At 42.3% G+C, this 17,382-nt stretch overlaps 1 protein-coding gene across 3 annotated transcripts in view; it reads right to left on the minus strand.

Moving 5' to 3' along the window:
* dlg2 (discs, large homolog 2 (Drosophila)) overlaps positions 1-17,382 on the minus strand; it is a 407,394-nt gene that overhangs the window by 45,874 nt on the left and 344,138 nt on the right. For all 3 annotated transcript variants that reach the window (XM_034098934.2, XM_034098932.1, XM_034098935.1), the window contains 5 exons: positions 13,009-13,178; positions 12,417-12,553; positions 11,052-11,196; positions 6,296-6,461; positions 1,567-1,626 (listed from right to left, as the gene is read on the minus strand). In XM_034098934.2, the coding sequence (XP_033954825.1) occupies positions 1,567-1,626; positions 6,296-6,461; positions 11,052-11,196; positions 12,417-12,553; positions 13,009-13,178 (678 nt within the window). The remainder of the gene's footprint in view (positions 1-1,566; positions 1,627-6,295; positions 6,462-11,051; positions 11,197-12,416; positions 12,554-13,008; positions 13,179-17,382) is intronic.

Consider the following 17,382-nt stretch of genomic DNA (forward strand, 5'->3'; position numbering starts at 1 on the left):
ATATGTATTTTTGAATCAAGTATTCATCTTTATTGTCTTCATTGTTAGTTTCCAGATGCCTAAAACAACCTCAAGCTAAATCTAAAAGTTGATGGCTAAATAAGATAAGGTGACCAGATTGTCAAAATTAAAACTGGGGACATTTTGAGTTTAGTGGTCAATATATCATTAACATATCCAATTTTCTTCACTGTTAAAGAAAAAAGGGGGACAATTCTGGTTCAATGTAATTCGAACATTTGAACTGTTGGATACAAACAGAAGGACGATAGCTCATATGAGACTTCAGGTCTTTTATTTTGAAAGTGTACTTCAGATTGTCAAGATTTTCTCTGAGTGATTAGATGGGGTATCCTGCTATCACCCTGAAGTGAAATAAGTATTTGATTGACTTCGAGTGACTCTTTGATTATGGACAGTTTCCATTAAATAATAATCTAAATATAGATGGACAATAGATCTAATTTGAGATTTTAAACAGCATTCAATTGTGCTTCAGAAAGTAATGTTATTTTAGGAGTGTTGTGAGATGGTGTCAACATCAATTGAAATTAGTCACCCAGTGGAAATGTCAGATATGTCTTAATAACTGTATACTTACATTTTACATTCACTCAGTTATAATGTGGTAGTTATATGTCGTTTGTTTTAAATTATTATTGATCACATTATATAGTACATATTTCTTAATTTAAGCTCCAGTATATATGAATATGTTTGGTGTGTTTCTTTAGGTATATTTGTTATTGACCGAGTAAACGCTTTTATTTTGAAGGCAGTTTTTACAGGCCTCTACCGTAATGCATAGGATATTCGCGCACCGCAATACAACGTGCGGGCTGGCTTGACTGTGTTTTCCGAAGTGGGGGCTGGTTGACCGCAGTCTGTTTACCCACTGTGTCCTGACATGAAACGTTTTATTTCACCTTGCTATGTGTTTTTAACGTATATTCTCTCTCTCCCCGGACATTTCCGGGGAGAGTTTCAACCGGGGACAAGCCAATACAAACGGGGACTGTCTCCGGAAAACGGGGACGTCTGGTCACCCTAAAATAAGAGCGTTTGAGAAATTGTGCAAGGCATACAGTAATAGTCCGAATAGTCGATTAATCGTTTCATTAATCGATAGATTAATCGATTATCAAATTAGTCGTTTGTTGCAGCCCTATTGTAGTTATCTCATGTATAAATAAAACGTGTTATTCAGCAACCCTTGCAATTTGGGATTTTATTTTTGGTTGGTAGACCTCGGTGAGCTGGTCATTTCAAAAGTAGCTCACCAGCCAAAAAAGTGTGGGCACCCCTGCTGTAGAGGCTCTCAGAGCACTAACATGCTCCCACTGGCTGCGGAGCCACATATCCATGGTCTCTAACTGTTTTATAGTTTGTTCTTTGGATTGATCGCCAGTTCTGCAAACGTTTTGTTGCTCAAATCGACAAGTGGCTCATCCTCAAAAAGTCAAATCATGATGTGTTTTCTATTTCCATCAATTCCTTGCGACCAATAGCATGCTAATGGGACATGCAGGGCATGCAGATTGTGAGTGAGCAGTATACATATCTCACCTTAACTGGAAATGCTGGGAATCAAACCTGTGATCCTCGCCGTCATCTAGCGAGGCATTTCTAATAAAATAAAAATAGTGCTCATTCATTTTTGTTCATAAATTGATACTGATGAAAGGCAGACTTTGGGGCATGCGGCGCACACAAAATAGAGATAGCTGAAACAGAAAAGTAACGCCCTTAAAGAAAGTGAATCGGAGATTCTTCCACAACAACATCAGCACACATCAGTGTCGGGTGTTAGTTAAGTAACCTACTGCACACATCCATTGTGTGCATGTCTGCTGTTTGTGAGCACTCAAGTGTAAACTGGAGCATTCAGTTTTAAAAAGGTCATTTATTTGTAACCACCAAAATCACAATCTGAAAAAAAACAAAAAACTGTGAGTTTTCTCTGGAAGTGTTTCCTTGTACGATGTGAGGGTCTAAGGACAGAGGGTCTAAGGACAGAGGGTCTAAGGACAGAGGGTCTAAGGATAGAGGGTGTCGTTTTTCTCATACTGATATTCTGAACAATCTGTGCTGTTGTATTTGCTGTAAAGTGTCTCTACTGTAGGCTATTTTTATTATATGTACAGCACTTTGGCTCGACCAAACATCGTTTATAAATGTGCTATATAAATAAAACTTGATTTGATTTGAATCAAATAAATCACTTCAAATGAAATGATTCAGTGTATCGTTGTATGTCTGTCTGCTCTTTTGTCGTATACTACTCTACTGAAGCCTCAACATTTAGGGACTCCTTCAATTATTGCAGCACACATTTAAAGAGAGATATCGCAGTGACTATAGCTAAAGAAGGAAATCAACATCTACAGTCCTTCTTAGCATTTCAGCATCTCAAAAAATGAATGACAAAAAGCCAATGACATTACTGACCAACATCGCAGTGCCATCAAAGGAGAATTGAGTGTGACAGTCATAGGACACACAGGAGCCGGAGAGGTCTGGACAGTTGGCTTGTTTCTCCTGCTGACTCATCTGGGATAAGCTGAGCTGAGGCAGCCAGTCAGTTCAGATCAGACCCAAACGCAGCAACCTTGTGAAGATCCGAAGGTGCCATGGAGGTTTGGTCAGATGTACTGCTCTAACTCATGACCCAGACGTTTCGGCCCTCTTCCCTTTCTGAGCTTTGGTGTTTTACTTGTCACATTAGTGATAAAATACTGGAGTTGCTTTATCAGTTATAACAGGGAGTGAAGATCCATCTGGCTTTATCACAATGTGTGTTCTAACTGGGTGTGGAGAACACGGTGAACAAGAGCCGCTGTCAGAGTGCTTCACTGTAGGTCAGCGAGGTAATCTCAAGAACCTTGGCCAAGAGCGAGTAGTAAACCTCTTAACTCCAAAGAGAATGGAGGGCTAATCCCTCACTCAACAAAGTGTAATACAGGGGTCCTTCAGTTATCCTCTGAAATGGGCTTTTGTTATCACCATGCTGCAGCATTCCATCACCGCTCTTTATTTCGGGGTATGACAACACAAGAAAATGATTGCCACAGCACGCAACAATGACCTAATCCCACAGAGCAACACTAACAAGTGATGTATTTACTTGTTCATTATGATATCCACCATATCCTTGTTGTGCTGCCTACAAATATATGCTTCGGTTTGCCAATCTTCTTTCAAATACAATACATATTTATATAAACAAGCATTTCTCTTGATATTTGCCTTGATAGGACATTTGGCCAATTTGGGGGTGAGCCGTGTGGCGGCTTAATGTGGATTAGGGGTTAGGGCAGCTGAGGTGGAGCTGCTAATGTTTGGCTGTGACTCTGTGGATCAATCAATCAATGTTTATTCACATAGCCCAATATCAGTGGTCTCAGTGGTCTTCACAGTGTGTACAGAATATCAGTATGACAATACGACACCCTCTGTCCTCAGACCCTCACATCGTACAAGGAAACACTTCCAGAGAAACCCCACAGTTTAAAGGGGAAAATGGGAGAAACCGGGATCCCTCTCCCAACTCCGGCAAAGCCCCGGGGGTGGATGAGATCTGCCCAGAAATGCTGAAGGTCTGGGTGTTGAAGGACTGTCATGGTTGTCACGTCTCATCAACGTTGCGTGGAAGTCGGAAACAGTACCGAAGGAGTGGCAGACCGGGGTGGTGGTTCCCCTTTTTAAAAAGGGGGATCAGAGGGTGTGTGCCAATTACAGAGGCATCACACTACTCAGCCTCCCCGGGAAAGTTTACTCTAAGGTACTCGAAAGGAGGGTCAGGCCGATTGTCGAACCTCAGATTGAGGAGGAACAATGCGGATTCCGTCCTGGTCGTGGAACGACGGATCAGCTTTTTACTCTCGCAAGGATCCTGGAGGGGGCCTGGGAGTACGCTTATCTGGTCTACATGTGTTTTGTAGACTTGGAGAAGGCGTATGACCGGGTTCCCAGGGAGTTACTGTGGGAGGTGCTGCGGGAGTATGGGGTGAGGGGGTCTCTACTCAGGGCCATCCAATCTCTGTACTCCCAAAGCGAGAGCTGTGTCCGGGTCCTCGGCAGTAAGTCGGACCCATTTCCGGTGAGGGTTGGCCTCCGCCAGGGCTGCGCTTTGTCACCAATCCTGTTTGTAATATACATGGATCGGATTTCGAGGTGTAGTCGTGGGGGAGGGGGTCTGCAGTTCGGTGGACTAAGGATTGCACCACTGCTTTTTGCAGATGATGTGGTTCTAATGGCTTCATCGGTCTGCGACCTTCAGCACTCACTGGATCGGTTCGCAACCGAGTGTGAAGCGGCTGGGATGAGGATCAGCACCTCCAAATCTGAGGCCATGGTTCTCAGCAGGAAACCGATGGACTGTCCACTCCAAGTAGGGAATGAGTCCTTACCCCAAGTGAAGGAGTTCAAGTATCTCGGGGTCTTGTTCTCGAGTGAGGGAACAATGGAGCGTGAGATGGGCCGGAGAATCGGAGCAGCGGGAGTGGTACTGCAGTCGCTTTACCGCACCGTTGTGACGAAAAGGGAGCTGAGCCAGAAGGCAAAGCTCTCTGTCTACCGGGCCATTTTCGTTCCTACCCTCACCTATGGTCATGAAGGATGGGTCATGACCGAAAGAACGAGATCGCGGATACAAGCGGCCGAGATGGGTTTCCTCCGCAGGGTGGCTGGTGTCTCCCTTAGGGATAAGGTGAGAAGTTCGGTCATCCGGGAGGGACTCGGACTTGAACCGCTCCTCCTTCGCGTCGAAAGAAGCCAGTGGAGGTGGTTCGGGCACCTAGTTAGGATGCCACCTGGGCGCCTCCCTAGGGAGGTGTTCCAGGCACGTCCAGCTGGGAAGAGACCAAGGGGTAGACCTAGGACCAGGTGGAGGGATTATATCTCTTCGCTGGCCTGGGAGCACCTTGGGACCCCCCAGTCAGAGCTGGTTGATGTCGCCAGGGAAAAGAAAGTTTGGGGCTCTCTGCTGGAACTGCTACCCCCGCGACCCGACCACGGATAAGCGGGAGAAGATGGATGGATGGGTTACAATTCCATTCCACTGTTCATACATAACTAACGTTTAACATCACTAAAAGCTTTACATTTGTATGTATTGGTAAGGATTTGCAGCACTGTGTTGGGTAAGACACTTTACAGCTCTTAGAACAATCTTTTGAACAATTCTCCCATAGTTTGAATTCCTCACAGCTGCCTTATGCTGCTTGTAGTTTTTTCTAGACACACATGAATGCACTCCTGGCTCTGACCATGCAGTCTTAGGTCACTTTACTGCACTGCTTTCTAGAAATAGCGGTTGTAGAACTGTACCCTATTAATGAGCAAGCTTATCTATGCAAAAGTAACAGTAACTTGTCATATCAGCTTCTGTTTTTTCACAACCCAAAAAGCTCAACTAATCCCTGTAAAATATATAACAATGCACTCGTGACACACCAAAGATAAGATAAGATGGACTTTTATTAATCCCCGTGGGGAAATGGTTTCTCTGCATTTGACCCATCCTAGTGTTAGGAGCAGTGTGCTGCCATTTTGAACGGCGCCCGGGGAGCAGTGTGGGGAACTGTGCCTTGCTGAGGGACATCTCGGTAGCACTTAGTTTTGCCGGGACTTGAACTGGTGACCTTCCAGTTGCCAAGCCAAGTCCCTATCGACTTCGCCACCAAAGCCCCCTGTGTCTTGCCACTGATGACACATCACTACCACAGAAACACACCATAGGAAGGTACAGATTTCTCAGCACATCACGTTCAACCTGTCCTTGTGCGATGATGGAACTGCTGTAAGGCAACATTTACCATGACTAAATCATTTCCTCTGATAAGTAGCTTAAACAAAACCTTTTTTAAACCACAGCTTGGACCCCAACAACAGCACACGTTAGAGTCCCATGGCTGTGTTGTGTTTTTATTTTAAAGCTGGATGCTCCAATGTTTTCTAGGCATTTGTCACATTGCCACTCACAACACATTGTCTAGAAAGGAATCATAGAGACATTCAGACACATACACAGAACCCAGGACAGGGAGCGGCGGTTATAAGAAGCTGTTCCTGGGGACCGTTCAATACAACATCCTGATTGGGAATCAGGGGCACCAAGACTATATTTTCAAATAAAAAACAGGTGATTCCAACACAACATGCACATGTTTTATAATTGCACCAGAACTTAGAATGGGGTTTCAATTGAATTGCCACACATCAAGGGGCACAGATCAGTCAGAACAGGGGGGGTTTCTACCTTTGTAGTCGTCTGGTAGGAAAGGGAGGTAATTACCGTAAAAAGGAAAAACCATCCAACCTGTTTATATCCTCTTCCCCAAGTAAGTGCTTAGGGAGGGGGGAATAACTCCCAGGGGAGATGGGGGGGAGGCCAGACTTGTACTCCAGAGTGCCACTGTTGATGGGGGAGGAGATATGATTTTCCATGGCTGGAGAGAATGCTGTAGAGAAGAGAGAGAAAACAAAAACAGAGCAGCTGCTTGAACAGTCAAACCCAACACACACATTTCCCTCATATCACAAAATCATTACTGCGTCATTATTACCTCCAATGTTCTTTATCTCTAATATTCTCTCAAGTTTTTATTTGAAAGTTAAAATACAGGGGTTGGATTCTAACCACTCAACTTGTTTTTGAATTGATGTGAACATTCAAAACATGTATATATTATTATACATTATATTACATTATAAAATCTTTTATCACAGCTAGACTACAAGGAAATAGTGCTACTTGGAGATTGTAACTGGGACTGGTTAACTGCAGAGTCAGAGGATTTTAAAAACCTTTGTATCTCTTAAATGTTACTCAGATTGTGGACAGTCCTGCTCGCCCTAACATTAAGTCCCCTAATAAATCCTCCCTAATTGATCTCATTCTAACTAATGCTCCCTATAAATACTCATCTGTGGGAGTATTTGCGAATGATCTGAGCGATCACTGTGTTGTAGCCACAATTAGGGACACTAAGGTCCAAAAGGTTAAACCTCGCATTATCATCAAGAGAGACATAAAACATTTTGTGGAGCAGGGTTTTGTGCATGATCTGTTTGGGTTTGATTGGGGTAAAATCAATCTGTGTGCTGATGTAGAAACCGCATGGTCTTATTTTTATCTTGGTGTTATGGAGATCATTGATAGACATGCACCCCTGCGTACATTCAGAGTAAAGGGACGAGACAATCCTTGGTTTTCTGCTGAGCTGTCTAGTCTCCTTCATGAGAGAAACAAGGCCTGGGCAAAGGCTAGGAGATCAGGCTCAGAGGTAGAGTGGCTGCGTTTTAGGCAGCTAAGAAATAGCTTCACTTCACATGTCAAAAGTGCTAAGTCGAAGTACTATCTGTCCTAAATAATCCAAGGAAATGTTGGAACACCATAAAATCGATATCTACCGGCGATATCCGTAATGAGCTACCTCCGTGCCTCACCACAGCATCTGGCTCTATACCGGACAGGGCCACCATGCTAAATGGCTTTAATGAGCATTTTGTGTCCTGTGGTTCTCTATTTGATTCTGGCACTAACTCTGCTTCTGTGAACACCACAGTCTGTGACTCTGAACAATGTGTGTTGGAAAACCCTTTTAGTTTTACCCCTTTTACTGTTGATGTTGTTCGTGAAGCCTTATCTAAGTTAGATCCTAAGAAACCGGCTGGCCCGGACAACTTAGAACCTTTCTTTTTAAAGATAGCTGCAGATTGTATTGCTCCACCTCTCACTACTCTTTTTAACCTCTCCCTCAGCACTAACACAATTCCAAAAGTATGGAAGTCAGCGTATGTCCTGCCTTTGCTAAAAGGTGGGGAGGCCACTTTATTAAATAATGATAGGCCCATCTCTAAATGGTCAGTTCTGGCGAAGGTTCTTGAACGCCTATGAGTGAACAGGTAAAGGAGTTTTTATGTAAATGTCATCCTATGTAAACATCAGTCAGGTTTCAGAAAGCAACATTGTAAGGTTTCAGCATTAGAATACTTTTAGTTTATTGTCTTGTGTTCCTAGTTTTGTCACCTTCCGTTTTATTTTGGTAAATGACTGATGATATATAAGGTATGATTCACTTCCTGCCCTTGTGTGTCACCGGTCAGCCTGATTGTTTCCACCTGTGCCACATCACCTAATGTGTGTGTGTGTGTGTGTGTGTGTGTGTGTGTGTGTGTGTGTGTGTGTGTGTGTGTGTGTGTGTGTGTGTGTATGTGTGTGTGTGTGTGTGTGTGTGTGTGTCTCCACGTCGAGTCCATGTCTGTTATCATAGTGAATCTTTTGTTTATTATCTAAGTTTTTCCTATTAAGTGATTTTGTTTGTAGTTTTAAGTTTTAAGCGTTAGTCTTTTATAAATCAAATATATTTTTGAGTTAACTGAATCGTGCATCTGAGTTCCTGTGAGCCCATCGTGTCAAACATACAGTAGCACCATCACTGCAACAATGAAAGTGGTGAATGATATTGCTGGTGTTTTAGACAATAAGCAGAGTTGTGCAGCTGTTTATTGATCTTTCCAAAGTGTTCAATACCGTCGATCATCACATCTTGAAGCATGATTCTATCGCACATTGAATACTGTTTTACAAACTGGTCGTTTGCTTGAGCCACAAACCTGAAACCCGTAGAACAGCTGTACGAGAGAGCTGTCCAGGTGTTTGACAGAAAGCCACATTCATACCACCACTGGACCATCCTTGAGAAACACCATTTCTTGAGTTTTGACAATTTTAAGTCTTAAAAGTATGTGTTTTTTTTATAAATGTTTACATGGAATGCCCCCCCCCCTCCCCTTAGGGGAATTCATCCACAGAAAACACACTGGACGCTGCACTAGGTCAGCAACCAGAGGAGACTGTGAAGTCCACCGTAGACGGACCACTTCTGGACAAAATGTCCTCTCCATTAAATGTCCGCTCATTGTGGAAGAGCCTCCCAGCTGAGATACGGGATTGTCCCACCCTCAATAGTTTCAAAGGTCGACTCAAAGAATGGATGAGCAACAAACAGACAATCACCGCTAAATGCACTTTAACACAGGGGCATCTCCTCTTGCACTTTATGTAGCTCTTGTATCGTCTCTTGCACTTTACATGTCGTTGCTGCTACAGTGTGCTGCCATGTGGTAAATACTTGTGTATGCTGCTCTTGCTCTTTTTGCATATCATGTATTTATTTGTTGCTATGTTTATAAATGTCATGTTCTTATATGTTGTATGTGAGGGACTACGGACGGAAATTAGCTCAAAGCTCAAATCCGGCATATTTACACTTGAAGTATTATTTGTTTTAAGTGTTCATTAATGTGCATTGTCTCTATTCAAATAAACGATTAAATTAAATTAAATCAAGCAGAGGCTGGCCAGTGTTGGCATAATCCAGCTATGCAGTGGGTGGTTTGTGAACTACCTCTCTGAAAGGTCCCAATGTGTTCACTTAGATGGGCTGTCTTCTGAGTGGTTAAACATTACTAATGGTGTACCACAAGGTTCTGTTTTAGGTCCACTATTATTCTCCATCTACATCAACAGTTTAGGTCAAAATGTGGATGGAGCAACTTTACATTTTTATGCGGACGATACCGTGATGTACTGAGCAGGTCCCTCCATTCAGGAGGCTGGTGTTAACATTATTCAGACGCAGCTCTCTGAGCTTAAGCTTCTTTTAAATGTTGATAAAACCAAGGTAATGCTATTTTCAAAATCCAAAAAGACACCAGAGACCGCTTTGGATATTGTAACTGCGCAAGGAAAAGTACTAGAAGTGGTTACCTGTTATGAATACCTTGGTATCTGGCTTGATGATTGTCTCTCTTTTAAACTCCAGGTCAATAACCTGCTTAAAAAACTGAGGGTTAGGCTAGGGTTCTTTTTCAGGAACAAGTCCTGTTTCTCGCTTGAGGCCAGGAAAAGGCTCTGTGACCTTTGACCTGTGCTGGACTCTGGGGATCTGGTCTATATGAATGCACCTGCCCATTGCCTGAACAAGTTAGATGCCGCCTATCACAGCGCACTGAGATTTGTTACTAATTGTAAAGCGCTTACACATCACTGTACACTTTATACCAAGGCAGGTTTGCCATCACTTACTGTACGGAGGCTCAGTCACTGGTACACGTTTATTTATAAAGCTTTGTTGGGTAAACTCCCGTCTTACATCTGCTCTCTGATCACACAGAGAGCTGCAGGTAGCTATTACCTGAGATTTCATGATGTGGTCTTGTTACATGTGCCAAGTGCTAGGACTGACTTAGGGACGAAAGCTTTTAGGTGCGCAGCTCCTCTTGCTTGGAACAGTCTACAAAAATAATGGAAACTGAGCAATTTGGTTCCACTGCCTGTTTTTAAAGCACGGATAGATGCTATGCAATGTGATACTGTTGGTACCTGTACATGTGGATAGGTATGTACATTGTAAACCTGTAACTGTGTTGTATGATGTTGTTTTATGTTTTTATGTCTTCATGTGTAACCCAGCAGTAGCTGCAGGTCTCCCTTGAAAAAGAGATCGATGATCTCAATGGGATTCACCTGGTTAAATAATGCTTTGAAATTAAATGAAATAATATTTGAAGAATATAAAAGCAAGCAGAACTGTACAATGTCTAAGTTATGTCATAAGTGTAACTACACAAGAAAGATAACGTTTTATGAAGCGCCTTTCCAGTGACACATTGAGTTCATTTAGAGACTGAATAACAATGGTATTTAATAGCGAAATGTTATAACTCGCCTTATACGATAAACAAAGGAGGTTATGGTTGTGATTGGTCACTCACTCTTGAAGTTTAATTAAGCATTTTGCCTTGCTTGTTGATTTCTGTTATTATAAGTATGTCAGTGGCTGTGTGTGCAGAAAATCAATGGATGCAGCATAAACATGTTAAGGTTTTGTGTATTTGTGAAATATAAAACGGATGTCGAGAGATGCTTAAAAATCTCACACTACACATGACACAGTTGTACTTTCACACAGCTCCCTGCAGTATGTAACACTTTTCTAACAGCTGATGACTCATCATTTGAAATACAAAAGGTGAGGACTTACAGTGTGTGATATCAGGAGGCGCATAGGGGTCTGACAGGTAGACATTGGTGGGCTTTCCCACCTTTAGGTAGACCACGTCCGACGTGTTCTTCAAAATGCCCACAGCTTCTTCATGAGACACTTCCTCCAGACTGTAGTTGTTCACCTGTCCACACACAGACACAGTACAATCAGCAGTGTGATGTATTCCTGCGTAGAGATCCAACCGGCCTGCTCCCTGCTCCCTGCCTCCAGGAGACTGGATTAGGACAGGTGGTGTTCAAGGGACAACTCCACAGTAGGAAGGTAATGCTTTTAGGCGCTGGCTAAGCAGGAGGGCTGGCTCTTCAGACAAACAGCTGAGCCAGGGCCCGTTCCATCACGTCATTATCAATTAGACTGAAGCTGGACGACTATTGTCTGATGTGTACACTGCTTGGTTAATGCACTGTACAGAGTGTGACATGATTCAATGAATCAGCATTAGTCTCTTGCATATCTCTCTCTCTACAACAGCGTTTGAATCAACTTGACAAAGGTTGGGTTATTTAAAAGTCTCTACAGCAGGCTCTTGTGATGTCAAAGGCTAAGGAGTGGTGGACTGAAGTACTGCACTTACAGTTGTGAGGTACTTGTACTTTTATTAAATCTTTACATTTTCTTTTACTCCATACTTTACTCCACTACAATTCAAAGGCAAATATTTTATTTTTGAATTCCACTATATTTATTTGATAACTTTAGTTACTTTTATGATGCAGGCATAATATCTGTGCATCGTTTATGTTTGTTCATGTTTCTTTACAGCTAAACGTAACTAAGCTACGACTGCTTTTCGTTGTGCAACCCTGGTTACAGAATGACAATAAATTAGCCTTGATCCTTATGAATCCTTGAGTTTACATTCAGATACCTAGTTTACCATATTAGCACCAAATAATTTGTGATATAGTATTGTAAGTACATGGTAAATGGACTGCATCTATAGAGTGCTTTTCCAGTCTGTACTTTTAAGAGTGCTTTTACTATAGGCTACTCGTCAGCCTTCACACACAGTAGTGGCAGAGCAAAGGCAGCCATACAAGGAGTGTGTTAAACCAATTCCACAACATGTCCAGCCCCCAAACTGACCACTGAGTTGGAACAATTCAAATACTCTAAGCTTCGTAGAGTGCCTGCTTATGCGCTAACCTTTTGTATTAGATTTTCTTTCAATTGTTTACTTTATGTGTTGGCTGTTTGGACATAACATTGTTTAACGGTTCCACCGAGGTTCAGTGAAGAATTACTGTATTGTTTTAATGTGAAAGTATCTCTGAATATATACCTAACATGTATTTGCTTAAATATACGTATGCAAGCTTTTAAACTTAATCAAGTACTCACCATTAACAGCCTGTCCCCTACTTGTAGTCTGCAGTCCTTCTGAGCTGCACCGCCTTCAATGATCTTGGTGACATAAATGCTGTTGTCACCTGGGATGTGCTGGTTTCCAACGCCACCTGCAATACTGAAGCCAAGCCCTGTGTGTGCATGTGTGAAAGTAACTGTTTAGTTTCTAGGTTGTGTGGATGACAGTTGTTTGTTAAGCATCATGAAATACCACCAATATATAACGCGCATGTGTCATGATACTGTACATGTCAACGCTTATACATTTAAATGTTCTTTTAAACCAGCAGTTTGTCTAAATATTATATACTGTATATTCACATTTTAAAGTTTTGGGTCACTTTTTTGTTGGAGGAACAGTTTTACAGAAAACATCTACTGTACTTTGGGTGACTACAACAGCCCAATGCACAGAGCAGCACCGCTAATCTCACTGTAAAAACGAAATACGCTGAAGTGGCTACTGAAATACGCTGAAGTGGCTACTGAAATGTTCAACTGTTACAATACTTCTGTGTGTGTGTGTGTGTGTGTGTGTGTGTGTGTGTGTGTGTGTGTGTGTGTGGGCGTGTGTGTCTGGGCCCACCTTTGGGCCCTTTGATGAGTTTGATCTCGATGATGGTCTCCAGCATCGGCCTGCGGCGCCGCACATACAGGCTCACGATGGAGCCTGCCACCTTCAGAGCCTCCACCGCCTTGCTGTGGCACACCTCAGACACGTCGGCATCGTTCACCCGCAGGATGCAGTCGTTTACTCTGGAAGAGAAGCAGTGTGGATCATTATTAGTAATCATTTATAACGCCAAACAAGACGTCCTCTTATATGGATTCACACGATGTTGACTACTTTGTGTATTGCCGTTCTATCACAATAAAAAATAATCAGTGTTGATAAAAACAATTCCAGCTATGAAAATGTACAAAAAGATGAATGTGTTGAATTGAGTAAGGTGAGTGTTGTGTCTCGTCAGATTTGTTAATATTATTTCTCTGTTTAGTTTATATTGTCAAGTCCGCGTCTGCTAACCCTTTTGTTGTCTGCCATTTCCTGTTTTACTTTGTTATTTCTTTTCTCATTTCATGTAGTTCGACTCCTACCTTGTCAGTATGCTCACTGCCCTGATTACCTGCCCGCCCTTATTGTTTGCACCTGTAGAGTCCCTTGTATGTGTATATATTCTGTGTGTTCCCTGTGCCAGCTAGTTTGTTATCTAAGCTGTTGTGAATTTTCAGTTCGTTTTTTGAAGAATCATTTTGTGGAGTCCTAACTCTGCTGATGTGATTGTATTGCCTTGCTTATCACCGCAAGTAAAAAGCCTTTTTGAATCATCTTTTGTCTGGAGTCGTGCATTTGGGTCCTATCATTTGTGTGCTCCAGTCGTAACACTGAGGTATGACTACTTAAGCCTGTTTGTTCCTCCATCTACATTTTGGATATTACATTGTAATCTATGTTGCTAATGTATAGTTATTAATTGATATTTTTGTTTTTCCACATTTAGATGTATACATTTATTTTTTCAAATATGCTAAATAATTTATATTCAATGAATGTGCACAGTATAGTAAGAGGAGTTCTATTATCTGCCTCTAGACTTTTGCTCTGCTGATGTTCAGGTGTATATCAGTGTGTAGTGTCTCTACTTTAAAGAGTCCTCTCCTGCTGATGTTCAGGTGTATATCAGTATGTAGTGTCTCTACTTTAAAGAGTGCTCTCCTGCTGATGTTCAGGTGTATATCAGTATGTAGTGTCTCTACTTTAAAGAGTCCTCTCCTGCTGATGTTCAGGTGTATATCAGTGTGTAGTGTCTCTACTTTAAAGAGTCCTCTCCTGCTGATGTTCAGGTGTAGTGTCTCTACTTTAAAGAGTCCTCTCCTGCTGATGTTCAGGTGTATATCAGCATGTAGTGTCTCTACTTTAAAGAGTCCTCTCATGCTGATGTTCAGGTGTATATCAGCATGTAGTGTCTCTACTTTAAAGAGTCCTCTCCTGCTGATGTTCAGGTGTATATCAGTATGTAGTGTCTCTACTTTAAAGAGTCCTCTCCTGCTGATGTTCAGGTGTATATCAGTATGTAGTGTCTCTACTTTAAAGAGTCCTCTCCTGCTGAGGTTCAGGTGTATATCAGCATGTAGTGTCTCTACTTTAAAGAGTCCTCTCCTGCTGATGTTCAGGTGTATATCAGTATGTAGTGTCTCTACTTTAAAGAGTCCTCTCCTGCTGATGTTCAGGTGTATATCAGTATGTAGTGTCTCTACTTTAAAGAGTCCTCTCCTGCTGATGTTCAGGTGTATATCAGTGTGTAGTGTCTCTACTTTAAAGAGTCCTCTCCTGCTGAGGTTCAGGTGTATATCAGTATGTAGTGTCTCTACTTTAAAGAGTCCTCTCCTGCTGAGGTTCAGGTGTATATCAGTATGTAGTGTCTCTACTTTAAAGAGTCCTCTCCTGCTGATATTCAGGTGTATATCAGTATGTAGTGTCTCTACTTTAAAGAGTCCTCTCCTGCTGAGGTTCGGGTGTATATCAGTATGTAGTGTCTCTACTTTAAAGAGTCCTCTCCTGCTGATGTTCAGGGTGTATATCAGTATGTAGTGTCTCTACTTTAAAGAGTCCTCTCCTGCTGATGTTCGGGTGTATATCAGTATGTAGTGTCTCTACTTTAAAGAGTCCTCTCCTGCTGATGTTCGGGTGTATATCAGTATGTAGTGTCTCTACTTTAAAGAGTCCTCTCCTGCTGATGTTCAGGTGTATATCAGTATGTAGTGTCTCTACTTTAAAGAGTCCTCTCCTGCTGATGTTCGGGTGTATATCAGCATGTAGTGTCTCTACTTTAAAGAGTCCTCTCCTGCTGATGTTCAGGTGTATATCAGTATGTAGTGTCTCTACTTTAAAGAGTCCTCTCCTGCTGAGGTTCGGGTGTATATCAGTATGTAGTGTCTCTACTTTAAAGAGTCCTCTCCTGCTGATGTTCAGGTGTATATCAGTATGTAGTGTCTCTACTTTAAAGAGTCCTCTCCTGCTGATGTTCGGGTGTATATCAGTATGTAGTGTCTCTACTTTAAAGAGTCCTCTCCTGCTGATGTTCAGGTGTATATCAGTATGTAGTGTCTCTACTTTAAAGAGTCCTCTCCTGCTGATGTTCAGGTGTATATCAGTGTGTAGTGTCTCTACTTTAAAGAGTTCTCTCCTGCTGATGTTCAGGTGTATATCAGCATGTTGTGTCTCTACTTTAAAGAGTCCTCTCCTGCTGATGTTCAGGTGTATATCAGTATGTAGTGTCTCTACTTTAAAGAGTCCTCTCCTGCTGATGTTCAGGTGTATATCAGTATGTAGTGTCTCTACTTTAAAGAGTCCTCTCCTGCTGATGTTCAGGTGTATATCAGTGTGTAGTGTCTCTACTTTAAAGAGTCCTCTCCTGCTGATGATCAGGTGTATATCAGTATGGAGTGTCTCTACTTTAAAGAGTCCTCTCCTGCTGAGGTTCAGGTGTATATCAGTATGTAGTGTCTCTACTTTAAAGAGCCCTCTCCTGCTGAGGTTCAGGTGTATATCAGTATGTAGTGTCTCTACTTTAAAGAGTCCTCTCCTGCTGATGTTCGGGTGTATATCAGTATGTAGTGTCTCTACTTTAAAGAGTCCTCTCCTGCTGAGGTTCGGGTGTATATCAGTATGTAGTGTCTCTACTTTAAAGAGTCCTCTCCTGCTGATGTTCGGGTGTATATCAGTATGTAGTGTCTCTACTTTAAAGAGTCCTCTCCTGCTGATGTTCAGGTGTATATCAGTATGTAGTGTCTCTACTTTAAAGAGTCCTCTCCTGCTGATGTTCGGGTGTATATCAGTATGTAGTGTCTCTACTTTAAAGAGTCCTCTCCTGCTGGTGTTCAGGTGTATATCAGTATGTAGTGTCTCTACTTTAAAGAGTCCTCTCCTGCTGATGTTCAGGTGTATATCAGCATGTAGTGTCTCTACTTTAAAGAGTCCTCTCCTGCTGATGTTCAGGTGTATATCAGTATGTAGTATCTCTACTTTAAAGAGTCCTCTCATGCTGATGTTCAGGTGTATTAGTATGTAGTGTCTCTACTTTAAAGAGTCCTCTCCTGCTGGTGTTCAGGTGTATATCAGTATGTAGTGTCTCTACTTTAAAGAGTCCTCTCCTGCTGATGTTCAGGTGTATATCAGTATGTAGTGTCTCTACTTTAAAGAGTCCTCTCCTGCTGATGTTCAGGTGTATATCAGTATGTAGTGTCTCTATTTTAAAGAGTCCTCTCTAATATGAAAATCAGTTAGCAGTTAACTTTGAATACACCTTAGGTCAGGCATGTGCAAACTAAGGCCCGCAGGCCATATACGGCCCGTTGGGCTTTTGAATCCGGCCCGCCGAATATTGGTACAAAATTGTCCAATTTATACTAAAGACCACATTAATTTAGAGTCATTAACATAAGACAGATGGACAAACACTAAAAACACAACTTACAGGATACTAGCTAGCGCTAAAACAGTGGACAGCTAAATATTTTTTCACCGATCTGCTACTGGCCCGGCCCGTCTGTCAAATTTAAAACTCATAGTGGCCCCCGAGCCAACAAGTTTGCCCACCCCTGCCTTAGGTGCTCAACCAATCATCAATGCCTGGCACTCAAGGACACAACTCTCCTGAGGCCGCTCACAGGGACCAGCCGGGGTTGAGTGACACACACACACACACACACACACACACACACACACACACACACACACACACACACACACACACACACACACACACACACACACACACACACACACACACACACACACACACACACACACACACACACACACACACACACACACACACACACACACACACACACACACACACACACACACACACACACACACACACGTGTGAAACGAGAAGATGTGCCCACTTCCACATCATATCTTCTGGTCGAGGTCTGCTGTACTGTGACATAT

The sequence above is a fragment of the Pseudochaenichthys georgianus genome, chromosome 14 (genome assembly GCF_902827115.2).
Source record: "Pseudochaenichthys georgianus chromosome 14, fPseGeo1.2, whole genome shotgun sequence".
In the NCBI taxonomy this organism is placed as follows: Eukaryota; Metazoa; Chordata; class Actinopteri; order Perciformes; family Channichthyidae; genus Pseudochaenichthys; species Pseudochaenichthys georgianus.